This window comes from Equus przewalskii, chromosome 6, assembly GCF_037783145.1.
Source record: "Equus przewalskii isolate Varuska chromosome 6, EquPr2, whole genome shotgun sequence".
NCBI classification, from domain to species: Eukaryota; Metazoa; Chordata; class Mammalia; order Perissodactyla; family Equidae; genus Equus; species Equus przewalskii.
This window is the reverse complement of record NC_091836.1, coordinates 2,852,202-2,879,299: the sequence shown is the minus strand read 5'-3', so window position 1 is coordinate 2,879,299 and position 27,098 is coordinate 2,852,202. Positions and strand designations below refer to the sequence as shown.

Genomic DNA, 27,098 nt, shown 5'->3' with positions numbered 1-27,098 from the left:
GGTGGCCTTGGCCGGGAAACCCCAAGTCTGCCAGAGGCCCCCATGGGGCCGCCCCATGCCGAGCCCCGGTGACGTGGGATCGGGCCTCCGAGCTGGCTGCTGCTACACCCCCCGGGAGGAAGTCAGGCCGGGGGCCACTCACTGGGACGGGGGGTCATGGCTGAGGCCCCCTCCTGTGGGTTGGAGGGTCACCAAACGTGGCCATTTCCAGGGGCCCCCAGTCGGACTCAGGCCAGCAGGGTCCAGGGTGGGGGTGGGTGAGGGAGGGCATAGATGGTCACGGCACAGCCTGGGAGAGGACGAGCGGGGCTCTGTGGAGTGACACGGGGTGACGGCTCTGGGGGTGTGTGTGGGTGGGTCCCTTACCTGTCACGTGGCTGCAGACACGGGATTCGAACCCAAGTCTCCACCTTGGGCTGTTGGGGGTGGCGGGGCTAGCCACGAGGGTGCGCAGAGGCCTCTGATCAGGACGGCGAAGGAAGCGGGTTTGACAGCCACTCAGCCCATGGGGACCTCCTCGCTCACGTCCCCATGTCCCCTGTGCTAAGAGGGAGAGACCCTCTGGGTTTTAATCGAGGTATTATTCACACACAATCCAGCCTGGTAAAACCACTGGTTTTAGCATATTCGAAGAGTTGCGCAACCATCACCAATATCTAGTTCCAGAACATTCCATCGCCCCAAAAAAGAAGCCCCGTCCCTACCAGCAGTCACCCCCGTCCCCTCCCCAGCCCCCAACTACCACGAACCCACTTTCTGTCTGTGGATCTGCCTGTTCTGGACATTTCATGTCAATGGGATCACACACCATGTGTCCTTCTGTCTGCTTCTCTCCCCGAGCATCATGTGTTCAAGGTCCGTCCACGTGCGGCTGTGTGGGGGCCTCGCCCCTCTTCACAGCTGCGTCATATTCCAGTGTGTAGCTGTATGGATCCACTATTTGAGGATATTTTGGCTATTGTGAATGATGCTGCTATGAAGACATGTGCACAAGTTTTCTATGACCCTATGTTTTCATGTCTCCGGAGTGAAATTTCTCCCACGAGTGGACCTGCTGGGTCAGACGGTAACTCCACGTTTCACCTTTTGAGGAACCGCCAGACTCTTTCCAAGCGGCTCACGTTCCCGCCAGCCGTTCGCGAGGGTTCCGGTTTCTCCCGTCCTCGCCAGCGCTTGCCGTTGTCTTGATTCCACCGTCCTGGTGGGGTGGGGCGCTAGCTCGTGGTTATGACTTGCATTTCCCTGGTGACTAATGATGTCAAGCATCTTTCTAGGAGCTTATTGGCCATCTGTGTGTCTTCTGGGCCACCCGGGGGGACAGGAACAATCCTAGAATTCGAGGCTGTCTGAATTCCTGGCCCAGCCCAGCAGAGACACCAGACCCAGCAGTTTCAAGTGACATCTTCCTCATTGGACCAAACGCTGTGCCTTTTGAATCCTGGACGTCACACAGCCAAAGGGAGGAAGTGGGCACGGGACAGAGCCGCAGTCCTTTGCTCCCCTCACCCCAGCGACGCCCCGACGCACAGAGAAGCAGACGCCTCAGTGGCTTCACCTTGATCTTTTTTTATTTGCGTTTTTTAAAAACAATTAAATTAGAATACAAATATTAGAAAACAGCGGCCCTCAGCTGCCAGTGCAGGTGGAGGGGGCCGAACTGCGCGACTGAGTTTATACAGTAAAACTGAATTTGCCCTCGACCAGATTGCTGTCCCTTTCTTCTTTAGACCTGAAAGGATATTGCTTCCTGACTAGGAGAGTTCTGTTTATACAAAGGGAAATTATTCTGGGGCTGGGCAGAGTGGGGTGGGGGTAAGGAATCAAAAGCAAAGACCGAACGGTGGGCAGAGGTGGTTTGGAGAACCAAGCATGGTCGGTGGGGGGGGGCGGGGCCAAGGATGCTGGGCAGGGGGCGGGCACGCGGCCACGGGTCCCTGGAGACATCTGGGGCAGCTGTGGGAGCTCAGGGGTCCCTGGCCCCCTAAGCCGGGCTGGGTGCCTGGGAGCCAAAGGGCAGCCCCTGCCCGGGGCCTGTTGGAAGACGAGAGGGGCTCCCGGGGAGGGGGTGCCGGGCAGGCCTCATACCCGTTGGAAAACCCAAGAGCAAGAAGAGGGGCAAGGAACCACCCCAAATAGAGAGGCCGGGGCGGGGGGCCCTGCCGCCCCTTGGGAAGTGGACGCCCTCCCTGCCCCGCTGAGCGAGGGGCCGGTGGCATCTGTGGGATCTGCGCTGTTCCGTAGGGAAATTAACCTGAATTGGAGTTACCGAGGTAGCTGGCTAGAAAACTGAGACACCCCCCCCCCCCAACGCCACACGGTGCCACACTCTGGGGCCCCCACCTCCCGCAGGGGGTCCTGGCCACATGCCGGGTCTTCAAAATACCAAGTTATTGCACTTTCAAAAAATACAACACATCTGTGGCTGAACCCTCCCAGCCCCACCCTCCCCCACCCCCTGCCGCCCCACCCGTGCCCCCGCCACCCCCCTCCCCGCCCCAACCCACTCCATGGCTTCTTGGCTAAAATGCTTGCTGCTCGGCGGCACGCTCCAGGGTCCCTGGGTGAGAGGACACGTTCGCAGAGAGAAAAAAAGGAAAGGAACAGACGAATGTCAAAGTCGCGGTTGCCGCCAGGGAGGGGGCACACGGCGGGCTGGCTTCCCAGCTGCCCCCACCGCCCCGCCCGGCCTGGGTCCCTCTGCACCGGCTGGAATGGTCATCGGAAGGCAGGGCGGGCGTCGGGGGGCGCGGCTTCCTGGGTCCCGCCCGCCCCTTCCCAGGGTCAGCTCAGTCTTCGGGGCTCTGACTCCGGCTGGGGAAGCAGCTGTGTGGGTGGCTTGCCCTGTTTGTTAAGAGTTTGATTTTTTTTGTTTGCTTGTTGCATTTCTTTTGTACTTTTTTTTTTTTGTCATTTTACTTTTTTTTTTTTTAATCCTCCGATAGGAGAGTCCAGAGGTACAGGTGCCAGGAGTCGGGGAAAGTTTGGGTGGAAAAACAAAATGAACAATAAAAAGAAGAAAAATATCTCACTCCTCCCGCTGTACCCGAGGCCTGCCTGCGCCCCGCCGCGTGGTGAGCACCAGGAAAGTCGAGTGTCCGGCCGGCGGCGAGCGGTCAGCAGGCCGACACCAGGCCCTTCGGGAAGGGGCAGCGGCGCTTGGGCCGGGGGCCCTCCTCGTCCTCATCTTCGTCCTCCTCCTCCTCCTCCTCCTCTTCCTCCGAGGAGGATGAGCTGTCCAGCGTGAGGTCCACCACGTCGGCTCCTGGCTTCCCATTCTCCACACCGCCCACCACACCGGGACCACTGCCGGTGCCCCCAAGCACTGCACTGCCGTTGACACTGGGGGTGGACAGGAGCCCGTTGGCATCTGAGGTGCCTGCGGGTGAGAGGGACAGACGCTCAGGACAGCTGCTGACTCAGAGGGGGAGACTGAGGCCAGCGCGGGGCAGGGGGGCCCTAGGACACCTTGTCCTCCTCATCACGTGGCAGGCCCCAGAAGACAGGCCAAGCTGGGCCTGACGCCACTGGGTCCCCAGCACCCTGTACAGGGCCTGGCAATGGCAAGCGCTCGATAACTGTGCCACCTCCACACGGCAGGACACAGACACTCAGAAACTGCAAACCCCATGGAGCAGGGATTCAGGGAGAGCCGTGCTGGCTGGGGCACCGGGGGCCTGGCGGACTCACCGAGCACGAGGATGGGGCAGTGGGGGCTGCAGCTGTGCTCCCGCTCGGCGCGGATTGGGCACCACGAGCCGTCCACCAGGTACTCGATCTCGTCAGCGTCCTTGCACTCGCTCAGGATCTTGGAGAGGAGCCTGGGGGGCGAGCAGGGCTGACTCCTGGGCCGGGTGCTCCCTGTCCCCACCCTGCTCCCCGAGGTTCTGTGGGCGCTCACTAAGCTGCCCTCCCGTCTGCACAAGTGGCTCCAGGAAGCACGGCCAGGCCTGGCGGCCTGAGGACCCGGGCTGCTGGGGCCTGCACGTTCTGGGCCCCGAGGGTCCGCCACATCGCTCGGGGGCCTGCAGGTCTACACTCCTAATGCGGTGACAGCTGGCTGCGAGCACAGAGAGCGTGTGGCGTCCCTCCAACTGCTCAAGAGCAGGGGCCTGGGGGCGCCGCAGGACAGTCCAGCTCTCCGGCCCCTAACTGAGCTGCCCAAGCTCCCACCTCGAGTCTGTGCTGCCCCTATCAGTACACATGAAGAAACTGAGGCTCGGAGGGCAGGCGCATGTGGCCCGAGTGGGGCAGAGCAGAAGGGGGGCCCCCTCACTCCCACACAGACGACGGCATCCCCAACAGAGCGCCCACGGCAATAGGCCTGGGCCCCGTTCTGCCATGTACAGCCAGCCCAACCCATTTCAGATGGAGAAACTGAGGCCTGAGGAGGAGGCGTGAGCTCTCCGAGGCCACAAGGCCAGGCGGCAGCACGCCTGGGTTCCCGGCCTGCCCCCCGCCACTGCCTGGCCTCGGGGCCTCAGTCTCCCCACCTGCAGGACGAGGTGAGCGCCACGCCCACGGGATCCAAGGAGCGGCCACGTGTCCATGCCAGGCCAGGCCTGGCACAGGGGACACACTGGCCACAGTGGCCCCAGGCCCACCTCATCCCCAGCATCTGCTCAACATCAGAGCCACACCTGTCTCCAGGTGCCTTCAACCACCTCAGTCAGTCACGGAGAAGAGAGACCCTGTCCTGCTCCAGACACCCTCTGGCTCCCACCCACCCTGAGACTTCTCCATCACCACTCAGACCCCCAGCCCAGGGTCACCGTGGTGAGAACACAGCTCTGCCTGCAACATGCTTACCCCCCCCTGGAAAACTCCTATTCGCTCTCCAAAGCCCCAGTTGACAGCTCCTCTTCCTCTCTATGCGCGGCCCAAGCAACAGGAAGGTGTGCGTCTGGCTCAGTTACCCCCAACCCCCACGCCTAGTGGGAGCTCCTGGCGTGGGATCTGGGACTGGGTCCTTTTGGGGACCCCTGGATCACCAGCTCAGGGCCAGGGATGACAAGGTGGCAAAACCTCAAGAAATAAAAGTATGAATCAAGGACTCTTCCTCCAGGGAGGCTCCCCGGCTATACCAAGGCCCCAGGGGCATGTGGTATGTTGGTCTGTGGGGGGCACAGCCACACTCTCCAGTGCCAGCTGCACCTGGAGCCGTCATCGCTGTGGCCAGCCTTGCCTCGCCTCAGGGACCTGCTCGAGGCCTGGGGGGAGGATGGCGCCGTGCTGCCAGGCCGGGGACAGGGACGCCATTCAGGCCAGCCCTCATGCCCGGCCCCAGGGGCCTCCTCACTCCACCCGGGGCCGCCCTGCTTGGGCCCACAAGGGAGGGGCCTGGGCTCAGAGCTGGCTAGGCCTGGGTTCCCATCCCGGCCCCCTATGAGCTAGGGGCGCCGGAGGCTGGCGTCTGTCCCTTCTGAGTCTCAGCTTCCTCATCTGTAAGGTGGAGATGATCCAGGCCCACCTGCCGGGACGGCTGGGAGGGAGGGCTTGGCAGGACCCTGAGTTCGGTGACAGGACGGAGACCAGTGCTCACTGGTGGGGACAAATTCACACCAGCCCTGCAGGTCGGGCCCATCCCGTCCCCAGACGCACATGGCCCCTGCCGGATGTCCGCCTGCACAGGCTGGGGGTCCAGGGTGTGGCTGCCCGCATGCCCACTCCTGCCTGGGCCACTACCTCCCTCGCCCCCGCCTGGCGCTGGGGACAGGAGGCGGGTGTGGCCAGCGCCTGGCGGGAGCTGGTCAGTCAGGTGCTCGGCTCAGTTTCTGGAAACCTAAGACCCGAACAGCCTCCCTTCCGGAGAGAAGAGCCTTTTCCCCTCGGTTCCCTGTGGCACGGGGAGGGCCTGCTGGTCGGGCTGTGGGGACAGCCTGGCCATAGGCCAGGGCCCCTAGGAAGGGGACAAGCGGGACGCGACCAGAACTTGGGGGAGACGTGTGTCCTTTTGACCTTTCTACACGGAAAGCGTGACTAAGGCTGTGCTCAACGCCTGCTGGGAAGCGGCTCCCTGGCTCGCGCAGCGACCTTGAGGCTGGGGCTCTGGAGTCCCCATTTTATGTGGGAAAAGACGACTCCAAGAGCGCACAGTCATACGGGAGCCCCATGGACCTCCAGGGTCCAGAGACCCCTTCTGAACCCTAAGCCACACTGCCACTGCCCGCACAGCAAAGGCCCCGAGAAGTCCTGCAGGGACGACACACCTCTCTCTGTAACCCGGGGCTGCCCAAGGGCACTTGCTGCTGGGCAGCTTGGTGACCCCAGGTAGTCAGGAGCCACAGAAGTAAAGGGCCAAGCCCTGCGCAGCCCCACAGGCAGGGCGGTCCCCGTGCACCCCGCCACTCACCCATCGATGATGAGCTGGTCATAGGGGGCGGGCTTGTCGCACACGGGGCACATCCAGGTGGGCTTCTTCTCGTTCATCTGGAGGTAGAAGACGGCGTCGAAGCACTGCAGGTGGGCGCAGGTCTCCGCCCGGCACGGCACGGACAGCCGCATCTTCACCAGCTGCGGGGAGGGGCACGTGAGCGGGGCCACACAGCCGCCCCGGCCGCAACGGGCGGGTGGGGCCGCACACCGCGACTCACCGGGCAGATGAGGGAGACGCGCACGCCGGTGGTGGCGATCTCGCTGTCGGGGTCCAGGCGCAGCTTCTCCTTGACTGCGGAGAGGGGGCAGCCGGCATCAGCAGTGGGGCCGGGGCGCCCGCAGGGCCAGGGCTGAGGGGAGGTGCTCTCCGGTAGCGAGCGCTCTCGACAGCCCCGGCTCCGGGAAACGGGCACCCGGCGAGCGCCCCAATGTCCACCCCCAGGCCGACGGGGTACAAGCTGTGCTCTGGGGCCCAGGGGATGAGGAGCATCTGTGCAAAGGCCCTGGGTGCCCAAGGGGCCAGCCAACCCCCCCACAAGCCCGCCTGCTGTGGCTCCTTATGACCCCCAGAACTTTTCTGGAAAGATCCAGGCGACACAGAGCTGCCAGCAGGGCCACGGCTGCGGCTGTGGCTTCTGATGAGAACCATTCCAAAGGACACGGCAGGGATGCGGACCCCGTGGGGCAGGAATGAACCCACGGGCACAGCTCCCTCACGTGCCGAGTGTCACTTCCTCAGAACAGGAAGAGATGGCGGGGGCCCCCAAAGCCACATGTGCCCTGCAGAAACGCTCACACGCCACGGGAGGCCCTGGGGACCGGCAACACTCGGAGCAGGCGGTGCCACTCCATCCCCAGACGGCTCAGGTGGCCCGATGCCGCCCTGCTGGGTGGAGGCCCCCCTCGTGCAGCCCAGAACTGCCCCCTCCCTCGACACCACCCCTGCATGCCCTCCTCCAGGAAGCCTCCTCTCCCCTCCCGCACGGGGCTGGGGGTGACCGTGCTGGCTTGTCCCCAAAGTCCAGTCAGTCAGTCACAACTCAGTGTGAACTTCCGCCCCGCGGCTCCCATCTCTGCTGACAGTGCTAACGGCGGCCCAGAGGCCTGGCCGGCGAGCAGACCCCGGGCAGCCGGGACCGGACGCAGCGCACCAGGTTGCAGAGCGAGGCCTCACCGCCCGAGCTGACGGGGGGACGGCACGTGCAGCAGGAGGGGTCCCTCGAGACGAGCACAGGACCTCCCAGTCACGACTAGAGGAAGCCAGCGGCCGAGATGCCGGCCTGGGGCTAGCTGGCTACAGGGACACCCTGCCCCTCGGCCGGCAGGGGCCGGGGCAGCAGGGCTCCTGCCCCACCCCCTGCCCCGGCCCAAAGGCACCGAGGCCAGGGTGCCTGCAGGGAGCCCGCCTCCTCTGGGCACGCTGGCACTGTCCCCGCAGGGAGACGGGCAGGTGAGGGGTGAAGAAAGGGCTTTGAGGGGAAAGGGAGGTGGTGGGGTGGGGGGCTGAGGCCCTGGGGTCACAGCCCTGACTCTGCCACTCTGCGCCTCAGCATCCCCACTCGTCAGATGGAGACATGGCCCAGCCTGACTGCCCAGGGTCACTGCCACAAGGCGCCCCACAAGGGCCTCTGGGTGATCAGAGAGGGCCAGTGAGCTGCCCGCGGCCACACAGCTGCACCGCAGAGGGATCCTTGCGTTCCTGAGCACCTGGGTGCAAGGGCGCAGGAAGAGAAACAGGGCCAGGCTGCCTGCCAGTCTTAGTGGGGGGGTTCTTAATGCTCTAGACATCGCCCCCACCTTTTTTGGGTGTTAAAGGGAGAAGAGAGAAAAATGAACCGTCTCACCCTCTCTGGTCAGACCTGCATCGAGGCCTGTGAATCCGTCCTCGGCTCTGCTCTCTGTGCCCGTCCCCCGCCCGCCCTGTTCCCTGCCTAGACATCCATCACCCCGGGAGGGGGGGTCCTCCCCTCCGGGGAGCCCTCCAAGGCCTCTTGCTGCCACCGGGACCCCCACAGGCCTTGCTCGTCCCGGCCTCGGGGCCTCGGCACCGCAGGCTCTGCGGCCTGGCTCCCTGCCCCGTGCCCTCCAGGGCCCCCCAGCGCCCTGGCCTCCGGTGACGGACGGTGCCCAGGCCCCGCGAGGCCGGCCGCACTCACCCAGCGCCTTGCACAGCTCCGGGTGCTTGACGCCGATGGTTTTCAACCTCTGCAGCAGCTCCGAGGACGTCAGCTGCCGCACCAAGTACAAGGCCACGGAGTAGCTCTGGGGGCAGAGGGGGGCGTCAGGGCCGGGTGGGCGGCGGCGGGCGGGGCGGCCCCCGGCCCACTCACCTTGCCGTAGTTGCCCCAGGTGACAGTGATGCGGTTGGTGGCCGAGGACAGGTACATGAGGTGGGTGAGGTTGATGGGGCGGCACGGCCTCTTGGGCTCCACTCCGGGCTTGTTGGAGGGGTAGTAGCCCTGGGGAGACACGCGGTCAGGCCACCGCCGGGGCCAGGCCGTGACTCGCCCTCCGCGTCCCCCGCCCCTCCAGCCTGTGCCATGGCGGAGCCGGGCTGCACGGGGCCCCGCTCACCGGGACCGAGCAGTAGCTGTGGTTGACCTTCACGGCGATGTTGGGTGGGTACTGGTCCTCCTGAGGGCCGCTGGTGTCCGAGTAGCAGATTCTGCAACGAAAATGAGGGCCGTGGGGCCGCGGGCCGGGAGGGGCGGGGGAGTGGGTGGGGGTGGGGCACCCACGGACTAGGGCAGACGGCAGGAGGGAGCGAGGAGCAGCCCATGCCCCCTGCCGGGGCACCCAGAGGCTGCCGCAGGGAGAGGGGCTGTGGCGCAGGTGGGGCAGACCGGGCTCACCTGAGGACAACCTGCACGGCCTTGATCCCGGGCTGCAGCTCTCTGTGTGCAGAGGGAATCAGAGGGGAGAGAGGGGGCGTCAGGGAGCAGGGCGCCCGGCCACCAGCCGCCACTTCAGCCAGGTGACTGTGGGCCCCTCCCGCACCAGCCGCCCGGCCGGCCCGCTGCCTCCCCTGCCACTGAAGGCCGACAGGTGCCACCCAGAATGTTCTCTCCTACCACTGACTCCCTGGTGACCCAGACAAATGACCGCCCCTCCCGGATGACGGGGCAGCTGGTGGGAACAGGACGTGGGTGGCAGGTGTGGCCACGCATGTGCCGAGCACCCGACACGGGGCTGCTCTGGCGGTGACTTGTGCACAGCTGGAGACGGAGGGGCCACCGAGAGCAGAGTCAAAGCCCTGGGACCAGCCTCTGTCCCCCATCTGTCACAGCCCAGTGTCCTCAGCTGGGGCGATGCTGCCCCCAAGGGACAGCAGGCGACGTCTGGGGACATCTGTGGTTGTCACACTGGGGGTCTCCTAGCAGTGAGAGGGTGGGGCCCAGGATGCTGCTTAGCCCCCACAGCGCCCAGGACAGCCCCCTGGGGGTGACCAGGCCCAACGTCGCAGTGCCCAGGGGAGGGCCCCTGTTAAAGGGGCAGCCAGCCAGCTCCGGGGCTGCAGGTCCATGGGAACACGCCAACCCGGCACCCTGCCCCACACAGAGGGCCGGCCCTGGGGACACGTGGACGGCAGGGCACAGCGCACCTGGAGTTCCGGATCAGCTCCACCTGTCTGGGCGTCAACGCGAAGATGCACGGGCTCTCCTGGAGCTTCTCATTGTTCTGTGGGACTGAAGACAAACGGGGGGTCAGGGTCATGTCTGGTCCCCCAGCGAGGGCGCCCACCATGGTCATCTCTACAGACCTGGCCCTCTTCAGGCTGGGAAGCAGGAAATGGAAGGCTGAGCCCCTGCCGGGCGGGCAGACATGGGGGATGGGGGCGGACCCTGGCCCTCCTTGGGGCCGCTCGCCACAGCCTGTGGTTCAGGAAACACTCAGGACACCCCGTGCCCTGCTGAGAGCCATGCGGCCCCCAGGGTTCAGGCATCTGTTCAGGAAGACTGAGAAGCGCTCGGCACAGGCCTTGCACCTAAAGAGCCCTCAGTGGGCCGTGCACGGTGCTGCCGTAGGGGACAGGGACAAACTGGACAGAAGGGGTGCCTTGGGCGGTCACAGCCAGCCAAGGAGACGAGGAAGGGAAACGGCAGCAAACCTCCAGGTGCACAAGACAAGAGTCACAGGGTGGGCCCGGCGCACAGTAGGGGTGGGGACGCCACACACAGAGCCTTACTGGCCACCACAAAGCACCCACTGGGTGCAGAAGGCGGAGGAAAGTCAGCCAGAGGATGGAGACCTTGGTGGCAAAAAGCCAGCTCTTCACTCTCCATTGTGACTGCACTGAGAACCCCCGGCCGGAGGAGGAGATGCTCTGCACTGAACGAGAAAACACAGCACGCCAAAACTGGGGGAGGCAGCTAGAGCAGTCACGAGACGGAAAGTCATAGCTTTAAACGCCCCCATCAAACAAGAAAGAAGGGTCAGCCCCAGAGGCCCACTGGTTAAGTTCGGTGTGCTGTGCTTTCGCAGCCCCAGTTTGGTTTCCGAGTGTGGACCTACACCACTTAGCTGTCAGTGGCTATGCTGTGGTGGCCCACACACAAAAGAGAAAAATTGGCAACAGATGTTAGCTCAGGACGAGTCTTCCTCAGCAAAAAAAAAAAAGAAGAAGAAACAAAAAAGACAAAGGTTAAAAATCAATGACTTACACACTTCCTCCACGACAGGCTAGAAAAAGAGCAAATTAAAGCCAAAGTCATTAGAAAGAAGGAAATTAAAGACAAAAATGGAAGCCTGTGAAACAGAAAGCCAACAACAGAGAAAACCAACAAAGCCACAGTTCTTTGACAGACATCTAGTGAGCGAGGCAGCAATGAAAAAGATGTCGAGGGGCCAGCCCCATGGCCTAGTGGTGAAGCTCAGCACACTCTGCTTGGGTGGCCCGGGTTTGATTCCTACACCACTTGTCGGCAGCCACACTGAGGCAGCGTCCTATACACAAAATAGAGGAAGACTGGCACAAACGTTAGCTCATGGCCAATCTTCCTCAGGGGGAAAAAAAAGATCTTGAGAACACAAGCTATCAGAACAAAAAATGGACAACAGTACAGATCCTACAGCCTTTTGGGTTAGTAGGACAACATAACGAATGGCTCCATGCCAAGAGACTCGACAACTTAGATGAAAGGGACAAATTCTTCCAAGGGTGCAAATTACCAAAACTAGCACCAAAAGACATAGAAAGTTTGAAAAGTTCTTTATCGGTTAAAGAAACTGAGTTTGTAATTAACAATCTTTCCACAAAGAAAAATATAGGCCCAGATCAGTGAATTCTATCAAACATTTAAGGAAGAAACCAATCAAACTTGACGTAAATGAAGAGAATAAAGGAGGAACACTCTTTAACCCATTTCACGAGTCGGCATAACCCTGATGCCTAAACCAAACAAAAACGCATCAAGAAAGGAAGGTACAGACAAACATCCTTCCTGAACACAGACGTAAAAACCCTCAACGGAACATTAGCAGGGCTGGCCCCGTGGCCAAGTGGTTAAGTTCATGCACTCTGCTTCGGCGGCCCAGGGTTTTGCTGGTTGGGATCCTGGGCGTGGACACAGCACCGCTCATCAGGCCACACTGAGGCGGTGTCCCACACGCCACAACTAGAAGGACCTACAACTAAAAAATATGCAACTATGTAATGGGAGACTTTGGAGAGAAAAAGGAAAAAAATATAAAATTTTAATAAATGAATAAATAAATCTTAAAACATTAGCAAATATCCAGGGCCCCTGGGAATGGTCCTGGGATGTAAGACTGGTTTAAAACTTCGACATTCAAGGGGCCGGCCCAGTGGCGTGACGGCTAAGTGCACATGTTCTACTTCGGCGGCCCAGGGTTCACCAGGTCGGATCCTGGGTGTGGACATGGCACAGCCTGGTAAGCCATGCTGTGGCAGGCATCCCACATATAAAGTAGAGGAAGATGGGCATGGATGGTAGCTCCGGGTCAGTCTTCCTCAGCAAAAAAGGAGGAGGATTGGTGGCAGATGTTAGCTCAGCGCTAATCTTCCTCAAAAAAAAAAAAACAAAAAACACCGCAACTTTGACATTCACACTAGAAGGGCTAAAATGAAAAGACAGACAACTCCAAGTGCTGGCGAGGATGTGGAGCCATCTCTCTCTGCTGTGGAGTATAAACTGGTACGACCACTTGGGAAAACTGTGGGCCAGCTCCTAATAAACTTAAACACACACCTACCCCAGAACCCAGCAATCCCCCTCTGGACATCTGCCCCCCAAATAAATGGAAATACGTCTACAAAAACCTGTACGGGAACATTCACGGCAGATTTATTCCTAACGGCCCTGAACTGGAGACAACCTGGGTCCCGGCAATGGCAGACGTGTAAACCAGCTGCGGTATGTTCACGCAATGGAACAAAACCTGAGATCCACACAACAACGTGGACAAACCTCAACACCGTCACGCTGAGCCAAAGGAGGCAGGCGTGTCACGTCGTGTTCTAGAACAGGCCACGCTGATCTGTGGCGACAGGAATCTGAACAGAGGTCGCCTCTGGAGGGGGTGAGGACTGCCCGGAAGGGGCAGGCGGGCCATCACGGTGATGGCAATGCTCTGTATTCGATGGCATCTGGGGTACCGGGTACGCTCATTTGTTACCACTCAAACGGCACGCTACGGTATCTGTGGATTGCGTTGCGTGTAAATTACACCTCGATTTAAAGCCACACTGAGAAACCATCTGAGCGACAGATTGGAGGAGACTGAAAGTCTGACAAAGTTGACGAGGCTGCGGCTGGAGGGGGAGGAGGGGGCAACCTCGCAGATCATCAAAATCACGCACACAGCCGCAGAGCCGGCCTCCCGGTGGCTGAGGAGCCACAACTGCAGACACGCTCACACACGGGATGGCGGAGGCCACGGCCACCCCACCCGTTACCTCCGCCACAGACTGCCAGCGAGCCGAACGCCCACAACGTGGCCTGGCGAAGACGCGCTCCCGGACACCGTCCGAGGAGCACTAGGCAACGGGGCAAACGGAGGACGAAGGCTCAAGCGGCCCTTTGCGTTCCGACCAGGAGGACCTTCCGAGAGTCTCTAGGCGCAAACAGCGGGTGCGGAGCAGCGCCCCGGGGGACGCCTGCGCAGACGCCGCCCTGCTCGTCGGTGCCAAGGCCGTCCCTGGGGAGGCGGCGAGCGGTGGCCACAGGTGCGGCCTCGGAGGGCTGCGAGGGGGGCAGGAGCGGGCTTTATCTACACCGCAAGCCCTTCAGGACAGTGCGGGCAGGCTGGGCCTATAAAGGGCCCGGGTGTAAGTATTTTCAGCTTGGCAAGCCGCTTGGTTTCTGCCTCGGCGTCCCCACTCTGCCTTGTACCCCAAAGCCACCAGGGCCCCTGAGCACGCAGACAGGCGCGCCTGCGTGTCAGCAAGTCCTGCTTTACGAGGCAAGGTAGCCAGTGGGGTTGGCCCCTGGCCCTCCTCAGCCAGCCCCCGCTTTCGAACCTTCTGGATTCCAAAACACAACGGGTAATGTCTTTAAAAGGCAAACAGGATGTGAGTTTCAAACCAGCTCAGGCTCAGAAGCCAGGCCGCCTGGGGTGGTACCCCAGCTCTGCCCGGGGCCACGCCTCCAGCCCCGCCTGAGCCTCCGTCTGCAGCTGGCGCTCAGTGAGAGGGGGCTGCTGTCATCGGCACTCTGCTCCCCGATCACGCATGTTTGTGGGCCCGGCTGGTCCCTGCGGGGTCCTGGGGGGGTCCTGGAGGAGAGCTGCCTAGAGACCACCTGCAGACACGCCCAGACCTGTGCGAAGAGCCTGGGGACAATTATTGGGGGGTGGGGGGCTCAGAATATCCAAGCTGGGCTGTGACGGCTGGGTGGGAGGTCAAAAGTAAGCCCCATCCTGCAGTGTCCCCAGGGGTGGCGGGGGGCCGGCAGGTTGTGTGGGAGCCTCGCTCGCCAGGGAGCTCTGCCGCAGACAGTGTGAGAAAGGCAGGGGAGCCGGGTTGTCGGAAGACCAGACTGCGTGGTCCCTCCCTGGAAGGGCTCCCATCTCCAGCCGAGGCTGCTGCGGGGACAGGGGATGCGCCCACGCTCTAATCTTCTGCTGCGTCCTCAGCCCGGGCGGCCAACGGCTCTTCCGGCAAGCCACGTCGCAGGCAGGCAGGAGGCAAGCCGCCACCTCGGCTGGCACACGGCACGACCTACCCCGTCGGGAGGCGGCTGGGGATCCCCCAAACCCAGACCCTCGCCCTCTGGGCCAGGGGCAGCTCCACCCCGTCAGCTGTTCAGGGCCCGGTCGTGTGTGGTGTCGGTGACTCTCGTGCCCCCACCCCAACAGCAACTTGCCTGGCCAGTCCTGTTAGCTCTGCTTCCACACCGCACCCAGGGCGGCCCCTCCCATGCCCGGTACCCGGCTCAGTCTGATCGACCCGCAGACCCCTCGCTGCTCTCCCGGCTCCCCCAGCTCAGCGCCTGGGGTGATGCTCTGTGCCCACCCCTGGTGGCCTTGAGTCCATGGTAGCCACCCAGGCCTCCTCCTCATGCTCCCCACCCGCCAAGAACATCTGCCTCGGGACCTTTGCACTGGTCATCCCCTCTTCCAGAACATTCCTTCTCCAACCATCTACATGGCCCTGGTGTCTTTTAATTCTGTGCAAACGCCACCAGGACAAGCGCCTTCATCTAAACACTGCGCCCACCCCCCCTTCTGGCCCTCCCCACCTCCTTCCCCGCTCAGTGCATCTCCAACACGTTTACTCCTAGCATCCAACACAACCTCCCAGCATCCTGGTGTCGTCGCAGACCCTGAACCAGTCCCCAGCACTCCTGCTGTCACCTGTGCGGCTGTGGGGCAGGGCGAGGGGGGCGCTGATGTGCGCCCGGGGCTGGAACTCCTGGAGGAGCCAGGGAACCCGGCAGACTGGGAGCCAGGCCCGGGGCGCCATCCAAGAAGCGACGGGGGCCGGACACCAGCTCCACCCTGGGCTGCAGGCCGCCATGCGAAGTGCCACCAGCAAAGAGCAGTAACGACGGCGCAGACGCTCACGGCGCAGGTACCCGGGCGCGGCCAGGACACAGCCGCCCGCCTCCTTGCGGGCTGCGCTTGTGGGGGAGGAAGGCTCCCGTGGGGTCCCCACTGCCGGCCCGGGTTCCTAACTCCAACACGGACTTCCACAGAAGCTCGGACGAGGAAAGAAGAGGGGGTTTCAAGAGGTCGACGGGATGGGACGTTCTCCCTCCCACTGCCCAAGCCCCAGGGGCCTCAGGGGACAGAGGAGGACAAGGCCCCTCGTCCAGGCCGACGCCCCGCCCGCAGGGTCTCTGACCCCTCCCTGCCCAGAGATCCAGCATCAGCTCCCCAAATCTAGAGTCAGGCCAGCGTGACGTCGAGGTCTGAGCCATGGCGCGGGGCGTGGGTGCTGCTGGGGTGGTGTCCTGGCGGCAGCGGGAAGTCCCCGGGCCGGGTGCTGGGCGCCTCGCCCCCAGCAGGCAGAAGACGGGCACCATGAGCCCCGTGTCAGGGGCTCTGGGTTCGAGTCCCAGCTCGTCCACTCACAGGGGCGAGGAACCTGGGTGCCCGCACCCGTCCGATGGGCCTGTGACTTCCCACTCGTGGGGTTACCAACGTGGGCCAGGAGCTCAAGGATCTTAGTTTGGGGGCCTCACTGAGGCCCCCAGGCTGCCTCTCAGCTCCAAGCCTTTGCTTACGCAGGTGCCCCCCCAGGCCCTCCATCCCATGGATGCAGCGGAGAACAAGCCAGTCCCACAGACCCCGGTGTTCAAGAGGCAGGCATACAAATGAACAAACAACATTGGGGTTGGCAGCAAGGCCGTGGAGGACCAGAGGGTGGTGAGGGAAGGCAAGCAGGAGAGGGAGACGAGCTGTAGACACAGCGATCAGGGAGGGAAGGGCCAGGTGGACGTGTGGGGAGGAGGATGAGAGAAGGAACAGACCGTGCAAAGGTCCTGGGGCAGGACTGGGCCTGGTGTGTTGGAGGAACAGCGAGGAGGCCAAGGAGGCCATGCGGCTGGAGCAGAGGGGAGGGAGCAAGGGGGAGAGAGGGAGAAGGGAGGGGACGGGGCAGAGCAGGGACGTGACCAGCCTGCTCTTCGAAAGCTTCCTCTGGCTACTGGGGGAGAGTGAACTGCTGTGTGGGGAATAAACAAGGAGGAAGCTGAACAGCGAAAACTGGGGCTGGGAACCGCGGGAGACAGAGGGAGCCAGCAGGCTGGGCCTGGGACCTCCCCGTCCATCTGCGGGCCCCCTCGCAGGTCGTGCTGGGTGCTCCCCACAGCCGGGGCCCCCTCCAAAGCTGCCCAGGGGGGCAGGCCCCCTGTCCCTGGTGCTGGGAGATGGGACACAGGATGACCAGGGCCACCCAGGCTCCCCTGGCAGGAGGCGGGCCTGCAGACACACTGAGGAGCCTGGCTGGGCAATGCGCCGGCGGTGGGGCGGCGGGCAGGCCACGCGGCCTCTTGGAGCCTTGTGGATGACACTGAGCTCAGACGGGACTCAAGAAAACAAGACCTGGGAAGGCTCCCTGGACCTTGGGTGACTCCAAAACCCTCAGGACGGTCAGTCTGTCCCCACTCTTCCCAGTGGCCTCTGCCGCCTTGCCCAGGCCGCTCTCGCCCCTCCTCCCGTGCCACCCCACGCTCGGGTCACAATGGCCTCCATTCACGAGCGCTCTCCCACCACCGGGCCTCTGCCTGGAACACGCTGCCCTGGTCTTTCCTCTTTGTCCGGCTTGTCGCTCTTCACCCCCGGGGCAAGAACGAATGCGCCTTCTCCAGGAAGCCCTCCTGCCTGCCACCTCCCCACAACGAGCAGTAAGGGGCTCCTGGTGCCGACAGCCCCCCTGGGGACCCTGCACTCCCCGATCAGGGCATTCCTCGCCCAGGACCATTTACCCGCCTCTAGCGCAGCTTCCTGGAAAACGTGCCAGGCCAGGGACACCACTACCTTGCTGTCCCTTGGGCAATACGAGCAAGAGGGCCTCGAGGCTGGCTGACAGACAGACGTGTGCCCTGTGCCACAGTCCCCACCTCCAGGGGGCCTGTGGTCAGGACCCGGGGCACGTGCTCGCTCACTCTGCACAGGACGGGGACAGGCCGAGTGGTCCACCTGCAAGGCACTGACTGCAGGACATCAGGTCACCATGTGTCCTTCCTCCCGCCCGATGGGCTCCTGGTGGCCCTTCCTGTCCCCACTCGCGCCCTGACTAGGAGCTCAGGTCCTCCTCAGTTGGGTCCTGGCTGCCGTCACCCTGAGCGGCCATCAGATGCCCAGGGAGCCCCTAACCATGGGCTGTGACCCGCACAGCGCTCCCGGCCCCCTAAATCCGCCGGCAGTTGGGAAGCAAGCGCCCCTGCCCCAGGCATGTGCCGCCGGCCTCTGAACTCTCGGCTGGGACGGGGCGATGGGCTCTAGAACCTTCATGTGGTTCAGAACCAACGGTGCAGGGAGGGGGTCAGACTCGGGGGGGTGGCTGAGCACTCGGCCTGGAGCCCCTTGCTCGGGATGCTGTGTGACCTTGGGCCAGTCTCCTGACCTTTCTGGGCACCAGTCCCACCTCCCGCTGGAGCAGCTCCTGTGTCCTCAGGTCCCGGCTCCGCTCTGTGGCTCTATTATTCCCTTCCCTCCCCTCCCCCAGCCGAGCATTCCACTCCGCGTGATTTATGTCTCCCGGCCGCCTGGCGCGGGCTCCAGCCCGGAGCCGGCCGGCAGCTCTTCCGGGAAAGCAAACCAGAGGGTCTGGGCCTCGCTTTGGTCGGTGGGTCATGGCTAGGGCTGCAGGGGCAGCTGGTGGCACTGGAGCCCCACCCCCCACAGGACCCACCAGGGTGACCCCCAGAGCGAGGGGCAGTGGACAGGACTGCGGGCCCAGGACACGCGTGCCCCGACCACTTCCTAGGAGCCCGGGCAGCCCTGGGTCCCCGAGGACGGGGCCACCCTGGGATGGCGCAGGGTGGGGGTGGGAGCAGGGACAGGGTGGGGTCGGCCTCTTTGTTCTGAGCCGCCAGCAGAGTCATTCCTGGTGTAGATGGGGAACAGACTCCCGGAGATCAGGTGACCGGGGTCCCCGGGGGCTCAGGGCGGCGATGCATTGTGGGCAGGAACGTGCGGCAAGGAAGCGCCTGGTCCGGGCAGGGCAGGGCAGGGCAGGGGTGGGCAGCGGAGGGTGGCCTGAGCTGTCACCTCCAGCCCCGGCCCGCCCTGCACCCAGCCCGCCCTGCTGCCTCCCGGTGGAAACCCGGCCCTGGGATGAAGACGGCTCTCACGTCCTCAGGAGCCTCAAACGCCTGCTCGACCCTCAGCGCCAGCCAGCCAGCCGGCCAGTCTGACCCCAAAGCTGCGGAGGAGCTGGGGGCGGGGTCCCGCCTCTAGAGAGAGGTGGGGGAGCCGAGGTGGGGAAGGCGTCGCAGGAAGCCAGCAAGGGCCCGGTCCCCAGCTGCCACCAGCCCTGGCACGTGCTGCTGGGCTGCCTGCCTCTCAGCTGGGGGACGAGGAGCCCCTCTGCGTGCCAGACACAGGGCGGGGGGGCGCAGACCCAGCTGGGGCCCCCGCTACGCCCCCTCCACCTTCTGCGGCCTCACCTGGCACCGCAGCGCCCTGGCCACTGCCCAGCCCTCCCACCAGGACGAAAGGGAGCAGCGCGCGGAGGGCACCGGCCGAGCAGGACAGTGCTGGGTCAGCAGCAGGACAGGAGTGGGCACGGCGGGCAGGGTCGTGGGGACTGTGGCCCCTGCCCTGGCACACAGGACAACCAGGACCGGAGCCCGCACCGGCGCAAGGTGGGGCTCAGCAAGGACGTAGGGGTCGGACGGGAGATGGGACAACGGGCCGGACAGGGCAGGACCCACAGTGCCAGAGGGCTGGGGCCCCCTCAGGAGCTAGAAGGGACTCCCCACCAGGCCGGGGGCTTCAACTGCTACGGCCCCCGGCGGGCACCCAGCCACAGGCACCCAGACGTGCACTATGAGTAAGTGACGAGTGAAAACACACACAAAGAGAGAGGAAAGATGCAGGGAGAAGAGGCGCTGGGGGTCCCCAGGACACTCAGGGCCTGGAACCCGTGGGTCCACGGGAGGCCCGGGACCAGCCCTGACGTCAAGGCTGCTACACAGGCCCAGCACACAGCAGGCGCTCAATCAATGTGGGGACAGAGCGCCTCAGAGCCCTGGCCTCTCCTGCGCCTGCCGGTGCCCCATCGGGAGCTCGCCCGGCCATGCCCAGAGCGGTCGGCCGTACTGGCCAGAGCCTCCCACAGGCCGCCTGCTGCGAAACGCCCCTGCGGGCAAGCAGAGAGGTCATCTCCACCTCCTGGCCCCTCTGCCTTAGGGAGTAAGAGTGCAGAAGCTGCCTCCCGGGGGCCCCTGGGGCCCCCACCTCCTGGCGCAGCCACTGGCCACCCTGCTCAGAGCGGCCTGTGTGACCCACGGGATGTGGCAGAAACCAAGGTGTGCACTTGCCAGCTCGGCCGAGGAGAAGGCTGCAGCTCCAGCTGGGCTGTGTGCACACACGCACATGCGCACACACTCGCTCTCCCCTCCCTGCCCTGGGTCACTGGTTCCACGGGAAGTGAGCCACCGTGCCACGATGGGGGACACTCGAGCCGTCTTGGAGGCCACCATGGCGAGAACGGGGGTCCCCAGCCCACAGCCGGCAAGGAGCCCAGCCTGCCTGCAGCCACGCGCAGATGCGGCCTCCAGCCTCAGCCGAGCCTTCAGACCGGGTGGCCGCCCCCGACAGCCTGACCGTGAGCTCTTGGCAGCCCTGCACTGGGCAGTCCCCAGCTGGCCACTCCCAGGTGCCGACTCTCGGAAACCGAGCGCCCAGAGGTGTTGGCTACTGTGGGCAGCTGTCATCGGGGTAACTTGTTACACAGCAACAGCTCACTAATGTAAAGACCCAAAGGTGGCCCCGAGCTTCCCAGAAGGACAGGCCCCGCCACCCCTTGCTGCTCCCGAGGCTCAGGAAGGAGGAGGTGGGTGCCCCGGGGGGCGGACTCACCCAGCTCGGTGGGCTTCAGCAGCTCGTCCAGCATGTTGAAGAAGGGCAGCTTCACCAGGCGCACCTCCGGCTTGAGGGTCTTGGCGGGCAAGCGTCCGAGTCCGTTTAAGTACTTCCCGTACAGCACGGGGTAGTCGAGGTTGGGGCCCGAGAGGGGAGTCCTGGGCACGGCGCCGGCCCGCTCGAAGGTCGGGTGCATGGCCAGGGGGTCCAGCGGCCGGTGGGGCTGGGGCACGGGCTCCGAGCTCTTCTTGGCGTAGCGCGTCTCGTAGAGCTCCTTGATCTTCTTGAAGAGCTCGGGGCTGCAGTCAAACTGGACCAGCTGCAGGGCCCGGGTGACAAGTTCGTGTTTCAGTCCGCTCTTACTCCGGCCGACGAAACCCAGGAGCATCTGCAGGTCGGAGACTCGGAAGCTCATGACCATGTTCTGCGGACGAGCAAGCACAGACGCGCGGGTCAGGGCGGCGCGGCCGGAGGGGGGCCGCCACGGGGCGCCGGGCTTCCCGGAGCATCTGCCCGACGGGGGGGACCCCGGCAGCCGCTGCCCGGCCCTGCCCCAGGCCCCCTGCGTTCTGGCCGGCGGGGTGGGGGCCCAGGCTCGGCACCCCTCCACGCAGGCTGCCGCCCCCCCCCCCACCTTCCTCAGCCTCGCCAACGCAGCGAAAGCTCCGCCACTACCCCCCACACCACTGCCTTCTAATTTAGGTCCTCTTTTCCCATCTTCCGCCTGAAAGCGTCCCCAGGGCAGGAACTGGGACTCTTGCTCTACCGTCAACAGCCTCAGCCAGCCCCTGGCCCAGCACTCATGGCCTCTCTGACCCTCGGGCTCTTCGTCAGGGAGGACAGGCTCCATCCCAGCGGGATGTGGGAAGGACCAGATGACGTACCACACTTCCCTCTGCTCTAGAGGACGGGAGCCACAACTCGCCTAATACCGACCACGGGCCAGGCAGTGAGCGGGAGCCATGATCACAGACTCACCCTGATCCTTAAGACACCCCCACCAGGTTGGTGTGAGCCCCGAGTCACAGCCCAGGTTCAGCCAGGCCAGCTCAGAAACCGGGGTAGCCGCTCTCTAAGACGCTGCCCCCAGCGTGACACAGAACTGAGCGCTGCCATCAGAACGTCCCCTGATCACTCCAGCAGCCTCCAGGGGGCCGTCCCGGGCGCTGTGGGGGGCGGAGCAGCACCCCAGCCCCCCCAATGACGCCAGGAGCACCCCAAACCCCAGTCGTGACAATCGTACACATCCCACAGACATCACCATGTGTCCCCAGGAGGTAGGATCAACCCCACTGAAAACCGCAGATCTGAGGGGAAGGCTCTGGGAATCTGGCAGCTGGGGGTGCCGTTCACTGAGCTGGGGCAAAGGGACAAACGAGGTCTGGCACTTAATACCTGGCAGGGTCCCTCCCACCAGACCAAACCACACACAGGAGCCCAGCCACGCCAGGGTTTTCTCCTGGGCCGTCTGGCGGTGGCCTGCCCTCCATGAGACTGGCCAGGGCGGGCTCCCCGAAATGCTCCCTAAGCAGTGTGTCTGCGAGGGACGGGCCAGCAGGGTTTCGGGGCCATCCGAGCTGAGCCCTGAGGCTGGCCTGTGATGAATGAAACGTGGTGGGAAAAAGAAACTTCCAGGGGCAATGGGAAGAAGATAGCACAGGTCCCCAGAGTGGGGATGGATGGCTGGCGTGCTGGGGGCGGGACGACACCTAAAGAAAGTCATCAATCGCTGAAACTCAACTCGAGAAGTTCTGACAGTGGGAGGAGGGCGGGAACCCTGCCAGGTGTTTACGGAGCGGCCTGAGTGCCAGAAGGTTCTGGCATGTCCCGTTTCCTGGCTGTCTAAGAGGCAGGCGAGGAGTCTGCTGGCGGCCGGGGACTCAGGAGCCCTGGGCTCCCACACTTGCGTGGGTCCGTGCACGGGGGCGCTCAGCTCCCTTCTGGCTATACGCTCCTGCGGAAGGCGGAGGGGCCATCCAGGCTCAAGATAACAGTCCTGCCAAACCTGGAGGGGGAGCCTCCGGCCGCAGGGTCCTCCTCCTCCTCCCTCACGACAGCCATGGAGCGTCCACCACATGCCCAGCCCCACAGGGACTGGCGCCCACGCTGCAGGAGCGAAGGCTGAGGTCCCAGGGGGCCTCCCCGCGAGTCAGGGGCAGGGCTGGCACACGGACCCCGGGCCGTGGGGCTCCTAAGGGCATTTCCTTCCACGGCCTGGGGGCGCTCACTCCCCAGCACAGCCCCTGCCTGGGGACCTAGGCATCTGCTGGCCCTCAGAGTCCGGGGCTCTGAAAACAGAGGCTCCCCTCCCTCGGCCTGACGTCCCACCTGGAGCAGAGGAAAAAGGCTTGCAGACAAGATGTTTCCTCTGGAAGGGGCCCACGGCCTTGGAGGGGAGAGACACCGTCGTGTGGAGGCTGACGGCGCCATGGAGACAAAGTGGGGTGCGCTCGGCCTTTCTGAGCCCGACCACAAGGATCTTCTGACAGCAGGCTGCCCCTCGGAGCCCCGGCCCCACCGAGGCTGCCCCTTCCACCAGGGCGCACATCCGGAGTGGCCACAGGAGCATCCCGGGGCACACCCCTCAAGCTGCCATATGTTCGCCGCTCGGGTTTCTCAGCAGCTGCCACCAGCAAGGAGCCTGCCCTTGACACCGGGAGGGTGGCGTCTCGAGGGGGGCAAGGCTGCTCAGGAAGCAGCCCCAGCGCTCCGCAGATCACTTCCTGCCATGCCTTCATCCTGACCCGCCTGGTCTCAGATCTGTTTATAAACAGCGCCAGGCCCCTGCAGCTTCCAGAGGCTCAGCTCCGGGCTGGTGTGGAGCCGCGTGGAGACACGGCAGCATGGACAGAGCTGCTGTGCCTCACGGCCCCTCTCCAGGCCATGGCTCCATGGAGCGGCCGTTGGGGGAAAGCCAAGGCCCCCTCTTCAGGAAACCGGAGATCCGTGCAAAACGCTCCCCGCCAGCTCAGAGTCCAGCGGCCACCCCTGCCCTCTCAACCCCTCTCGGGGGCCTAGGAGTCTCAGATTTCCAGTTTATCGACAGGTTATCAACAAGCCCCTCTCACACCAGCCCTTCCTGCACCCCAAAAGACAAAATCTCCAGCTCTTAACACGAGAGGCTGAGAAAGCGCCTAAAAGAGGGAATATGTCAGTTACGCATAAGGCACTCCGCAGGGATGGAGAAGCTGAAGAAAAAGGCTCCCGAGGAGGGAAAAAGTCATGCGGAGTCCCAAACCCCCTGAACAGCGGCCTGAAAAAAGGGTCAACCTGATTTAATTGGGGTGGGGCGCCCCAGCCAGCAGAGGGCCAAGTAGAGTTCACCAGATCGTGTTTCAAGGCCCCGGATGTAAAAAGGAGCATAGACCCTATCCTCCGCTGGAGCGGGGGTGGGAGTCCCAGGCCCACAGCCCCACTGGGGGGTGGGAGGGGTTAAATTTCAGGGCTGGGGGACTTTGGGCCCTTGGGCTGCCACCTTGGGCTTACAGAGTTCACACCTCCACATCTCTGAGGCAAGCCTCAATTTCTCACAACCCTGGAGAGGAGCAGAGGTGTGGGGGGGGTGGTATTGGGGGGGGCACTCTGGGGTCATGCCCTATAAACACAGAACCTTGAGGGCTGCATTCGGATCCCAGTGGGAAGACATGGCAGATCTAAGAAGACGGAGGAGCCAGGGAGAGAAAACATTGACAGGTCAGGACCTCGGGGAGGAGAGCCCAGAAGGGGGAGACGGCCACGCCTCGGTCCTGTGAAGGTCCAGCCCCCTCCCCTCCCCGGGATCAGCGGCCTTGAGTAAACTTCTCAGGGCACTAAGGGAGAGCCCTAGTCCAGCCAGGGGCAAGGGTTCTGGAGCCTCACCTCCAGGAGGGCACATCTCTGGGACAAGGATGCTCCTAGCTCAACTCCAAGAGAGTTTGAAGAGGCCACAAGCTGGGAGAAGGGATGGCATCTAGATGCGGAACCTGCACCCCCAACTGGAGCATGGGGGAGAAGCACGAGGAGCTATCCCCAAAAAGAGGCCTAACCCGCAACCAGCCCCTCCAAGGACCAACACAAGACATCGGCAGAAAGGCAGGGGGGCCGAGAAGCCACAGCTGGGGTTCCTAAGGGGACCGAAAGCAGGGGATCCGGGGGCTGTGTGGGGAGAGGGTCTGATCGGAGAAGCAGACTGACAAGGGACTAGACGAGCGGGGTCTGGTCCCACTCAGTGTGGGGTTCAGAGCCCCCAGGAACAGAATCCAAAGACTCTCAGACGCTGTCCGAGGGGAAGGAGGGAGGAGGAACGCAGAGCCCAGGACCCAACACTCAGAGGACGCAGTGAGAAGGCTGCTGACCGAGAAGAGGGGTCCGGGCTCCATCCAGGGCGGTGGGCAAGCTCCCTGAGCACCGCGCCCACTCCGGGGCCGAGACGGAGGGTGTCGGGAGGGGGGCGGGGCCCCGGGACCCACGCGGGAGCCGCACAGGGGCTCCAGACCCCAACGTGGGGTACAGACCCCCAGAGAACACCCGGAGTCGGGGGGCGGCTCCGGACGCTGGCTCGCCACCCGGGACGGGGGAAGCGGTGGCAGAAGAGTCAGGGAACCTTTCCGAGCAGGAAGTCGCCAAGCCCAGCCCGGCCCGCTGGGCGGGGAGGCTGAGCCCCCGATGCCGTCCTCTGGGCCCCGAAGAGGGGGCGGGCAGGCCAAGACACTCCCCCCGGCCGACGAGCAGGGACCCCCGCCCGGGGCGAGGAGGGGACGGGCGGCCCGGCCCGTCAAGCCGCCTGGGGGGACGGTGCCTCCAGCCAGGAGGCGCGGCCCTGTCCCCGGGTCTGCGGAGAGCCGGCCCCGGACCGCTCGGGCCCCGCCTAGAACCCGAGGCCCGACCCCGGGCGCCGAGGTTGGGGTGAGGCTCCGAGGCCCCGCCCCCGGCTTCCCCGCCCCCCAGCCCGCTCGCGGAGCCCGGGACCGGGGGCGGGCGAGGGGAAGGCGGCGAGCGGCGGGCGGGCCGCGCCGCAGGGCCCCGGGCGGGAGGCGCAGACCTCGGGCCGCCGCCCGCGCCCGTCCCTCGTCCGCCCGCCCGCCCGCCGGGCCGGCGCCGCCGCCGCTCACTCACTTTGGCCTCCACCAGCTCTGCCGCCATCTTGGCCACCAGCGTCCCCGCGCCGGGAGCCCCCAGCCGTCGCGTCACGTGACCGCCCGCCACTCGTGGGCGGGGCCGCCGCCGCGGCCAATTAGCGCCCGCGCGCCCTCCTCCCGCCGTCGCGCGCCGGCGCCCACTGCGCAGGCGCGCGCGGCCACCGCCCGGGCCTCGGGCCAATCAGAGTGACCGGACACCGCCCCCTCCCCCCTTCGCTCGCGGCGACCACGCCCACCCCGGGCCGAGTCTGGCTTCTTAAAGGGGCACGAGCCCAATACAAGTCTGGGCGGGCGCCGGTTGCGGTCTGGGCAGAAAAGGCGGAAGCGGGCGGGCGGGCACGACAAGGCGGTCAGGTGCCGCGGCCTTCGGCGCGAGGCGGCCGTCAGGTGTGTGCCCGTTCGCCCCGCGGCGTCGGGTCGGGGAGGAGACGGTTGCTCCAGCGCGGCGGCCGCCAGGTCGCCCCGCGCGCTGCACATCCGGGTCCTGGCGCGGCACATGGGGAGCAGGCGCTGCACCCCTTTTGCTGGCCCCGGGCTGATCAATGCGGGACCCCCTCCCCGGTTCCCCGGAGCTCGTGCATCCCTCACTCCCGCAGGCGACCCCTCCCCGCTAGTCCGCCTCCCCACCCACAGTAAACCTTTGCCGCAACCTCCCCTGCTCAAGAGCTCTCCGTGGCTCCCCAGTGCCCGCCGCCGCGGAGCTCTAACATTCTGGTGTCAAAAGCAGGAAGAAGCGAGAAGACAAATTTTATATTCCAGGGCCCGTCCCCTGAGATCATCAGTCTCAGGGCAGGAATTAGGCGAAATTTAACGGTGCGCCCCATATCACTCAGTCATCAATTATGTTAATATGATATTTTTAAAAATAAGAAATGCAAAAAAAAAAAAAATCCAGGATGAAGAAAATATCCAAAATTTTCAGGCCAGACAGACTCCAGCTCTGCAATGGCACACGTGGTCTCGCTCAGGTCTTTCTAACTGTTCACCTCACCCAAGCCCCGACGGTGCAGGGTTCTGGTCTATTTCTATGACAAATTTTTATTTTCAAAATAGTTTTAAGATTCGGAAGAAGTTGCAAAAATAGTGCAGAGTTTTACGTACCCTTCACCCAGCCTCCCCCAGGATAACATCTTACATAACCACCGAGGTGTGTTGTCAAAACCAGGCAATGGATGTTGATACAATACAGCCCTTATTTGCATTTCACTAGTTTTTACGTACACTTGGGGGCGGGGATACTTCTGTGAAATTTGATCACACGTGTAGATTCTCACAACCAACACGGCTTAGCGCGTGAGGATGGCATCATGGCTGTGTTTTTAAAAGTATCTGGTCAAGAATATTTATGGAAGAAATGGCATAGGATTTGTCTTAAAATAACAGGGAGGTCGTGGGGCAGAAGAGCTGAAACACAGTGGCCTGTGAATTGCTCATGGGTGAGGCTGGGGCACGGACTCAGGAGCGATTCATGACATTCTGTAGCCAAGACTGCAGGCCCCCTCAGCTCTCTCAGGACCACCAGATCAAGCTCCTTCCGTGTGATCAGCATTCTCATTGACCCCCATTTTCTCTTTTTTTCTTTTGAGGAAGATCAGCCCTGAGCTAATATCTGCT

At 63.7% G+C, this 27,098-nt stretch overlaps 1 protein-coding gene across 1 annotated transcript; it reads right to left on the bottom strand.

The window, feature by feature from the left end:
- Positions 1-1,550: 1,550 nt before the first annotated feature.
- PIAS4 (protein inhibitor of activated STAT 4) lies at positions 1,551-25,628 on the bottom strand. The gene is made up of 11 exons (XM_070624719.1): positions 25,462-25,628; positions 20,365-20,791; positions 9,974-10,058; positions 9,225-9,266; positions 8,947-9,037; positions 8,703-8,831; positions 8,529-8,634; positions 6,591-6,664; positions 6,350-6,510; positions 3,688-3,818; positions 1,551-3,376 (listed from the first exon to the last, which is right to left on the bottom strand). Exons 1-11 carry the CDS (start codon positions 25,486-25,488, stop codon positions 3,114-3,116), a joined length of 1,536 nt encoding a protein of 511 aa, XP_070480820.1. The 5' UTR covers positions 25,489-25,628; the 3' UTR covers positions 1,551-3,113.
- Between the last annotated feature and the right edge of the window lie 1,470 nt (positions 25,629-27,098).

Coding starts and splice junctions, on each gene's coding strand:
- PIAS4 (XM_070624719.1), bottom strand. CDS start 25,488: ATGGCGGCAGAGCTGGTGGAGGCCAAA. Junction 10,059..20,364: donor GCTGAAGCCCACCGAGCTGG/GTGAGTCCGCCC, acceptor GTTTGTCTTCAG/TCCCACAGAACAATGAGAAG. Junction 9,038..9,224: donor GCCGTGCAGGTTGTCCTCAG/GTGAGCCCGGTC, acceptor TTTTCGTTGCAG/AATCTGCTACTCGGACACCA.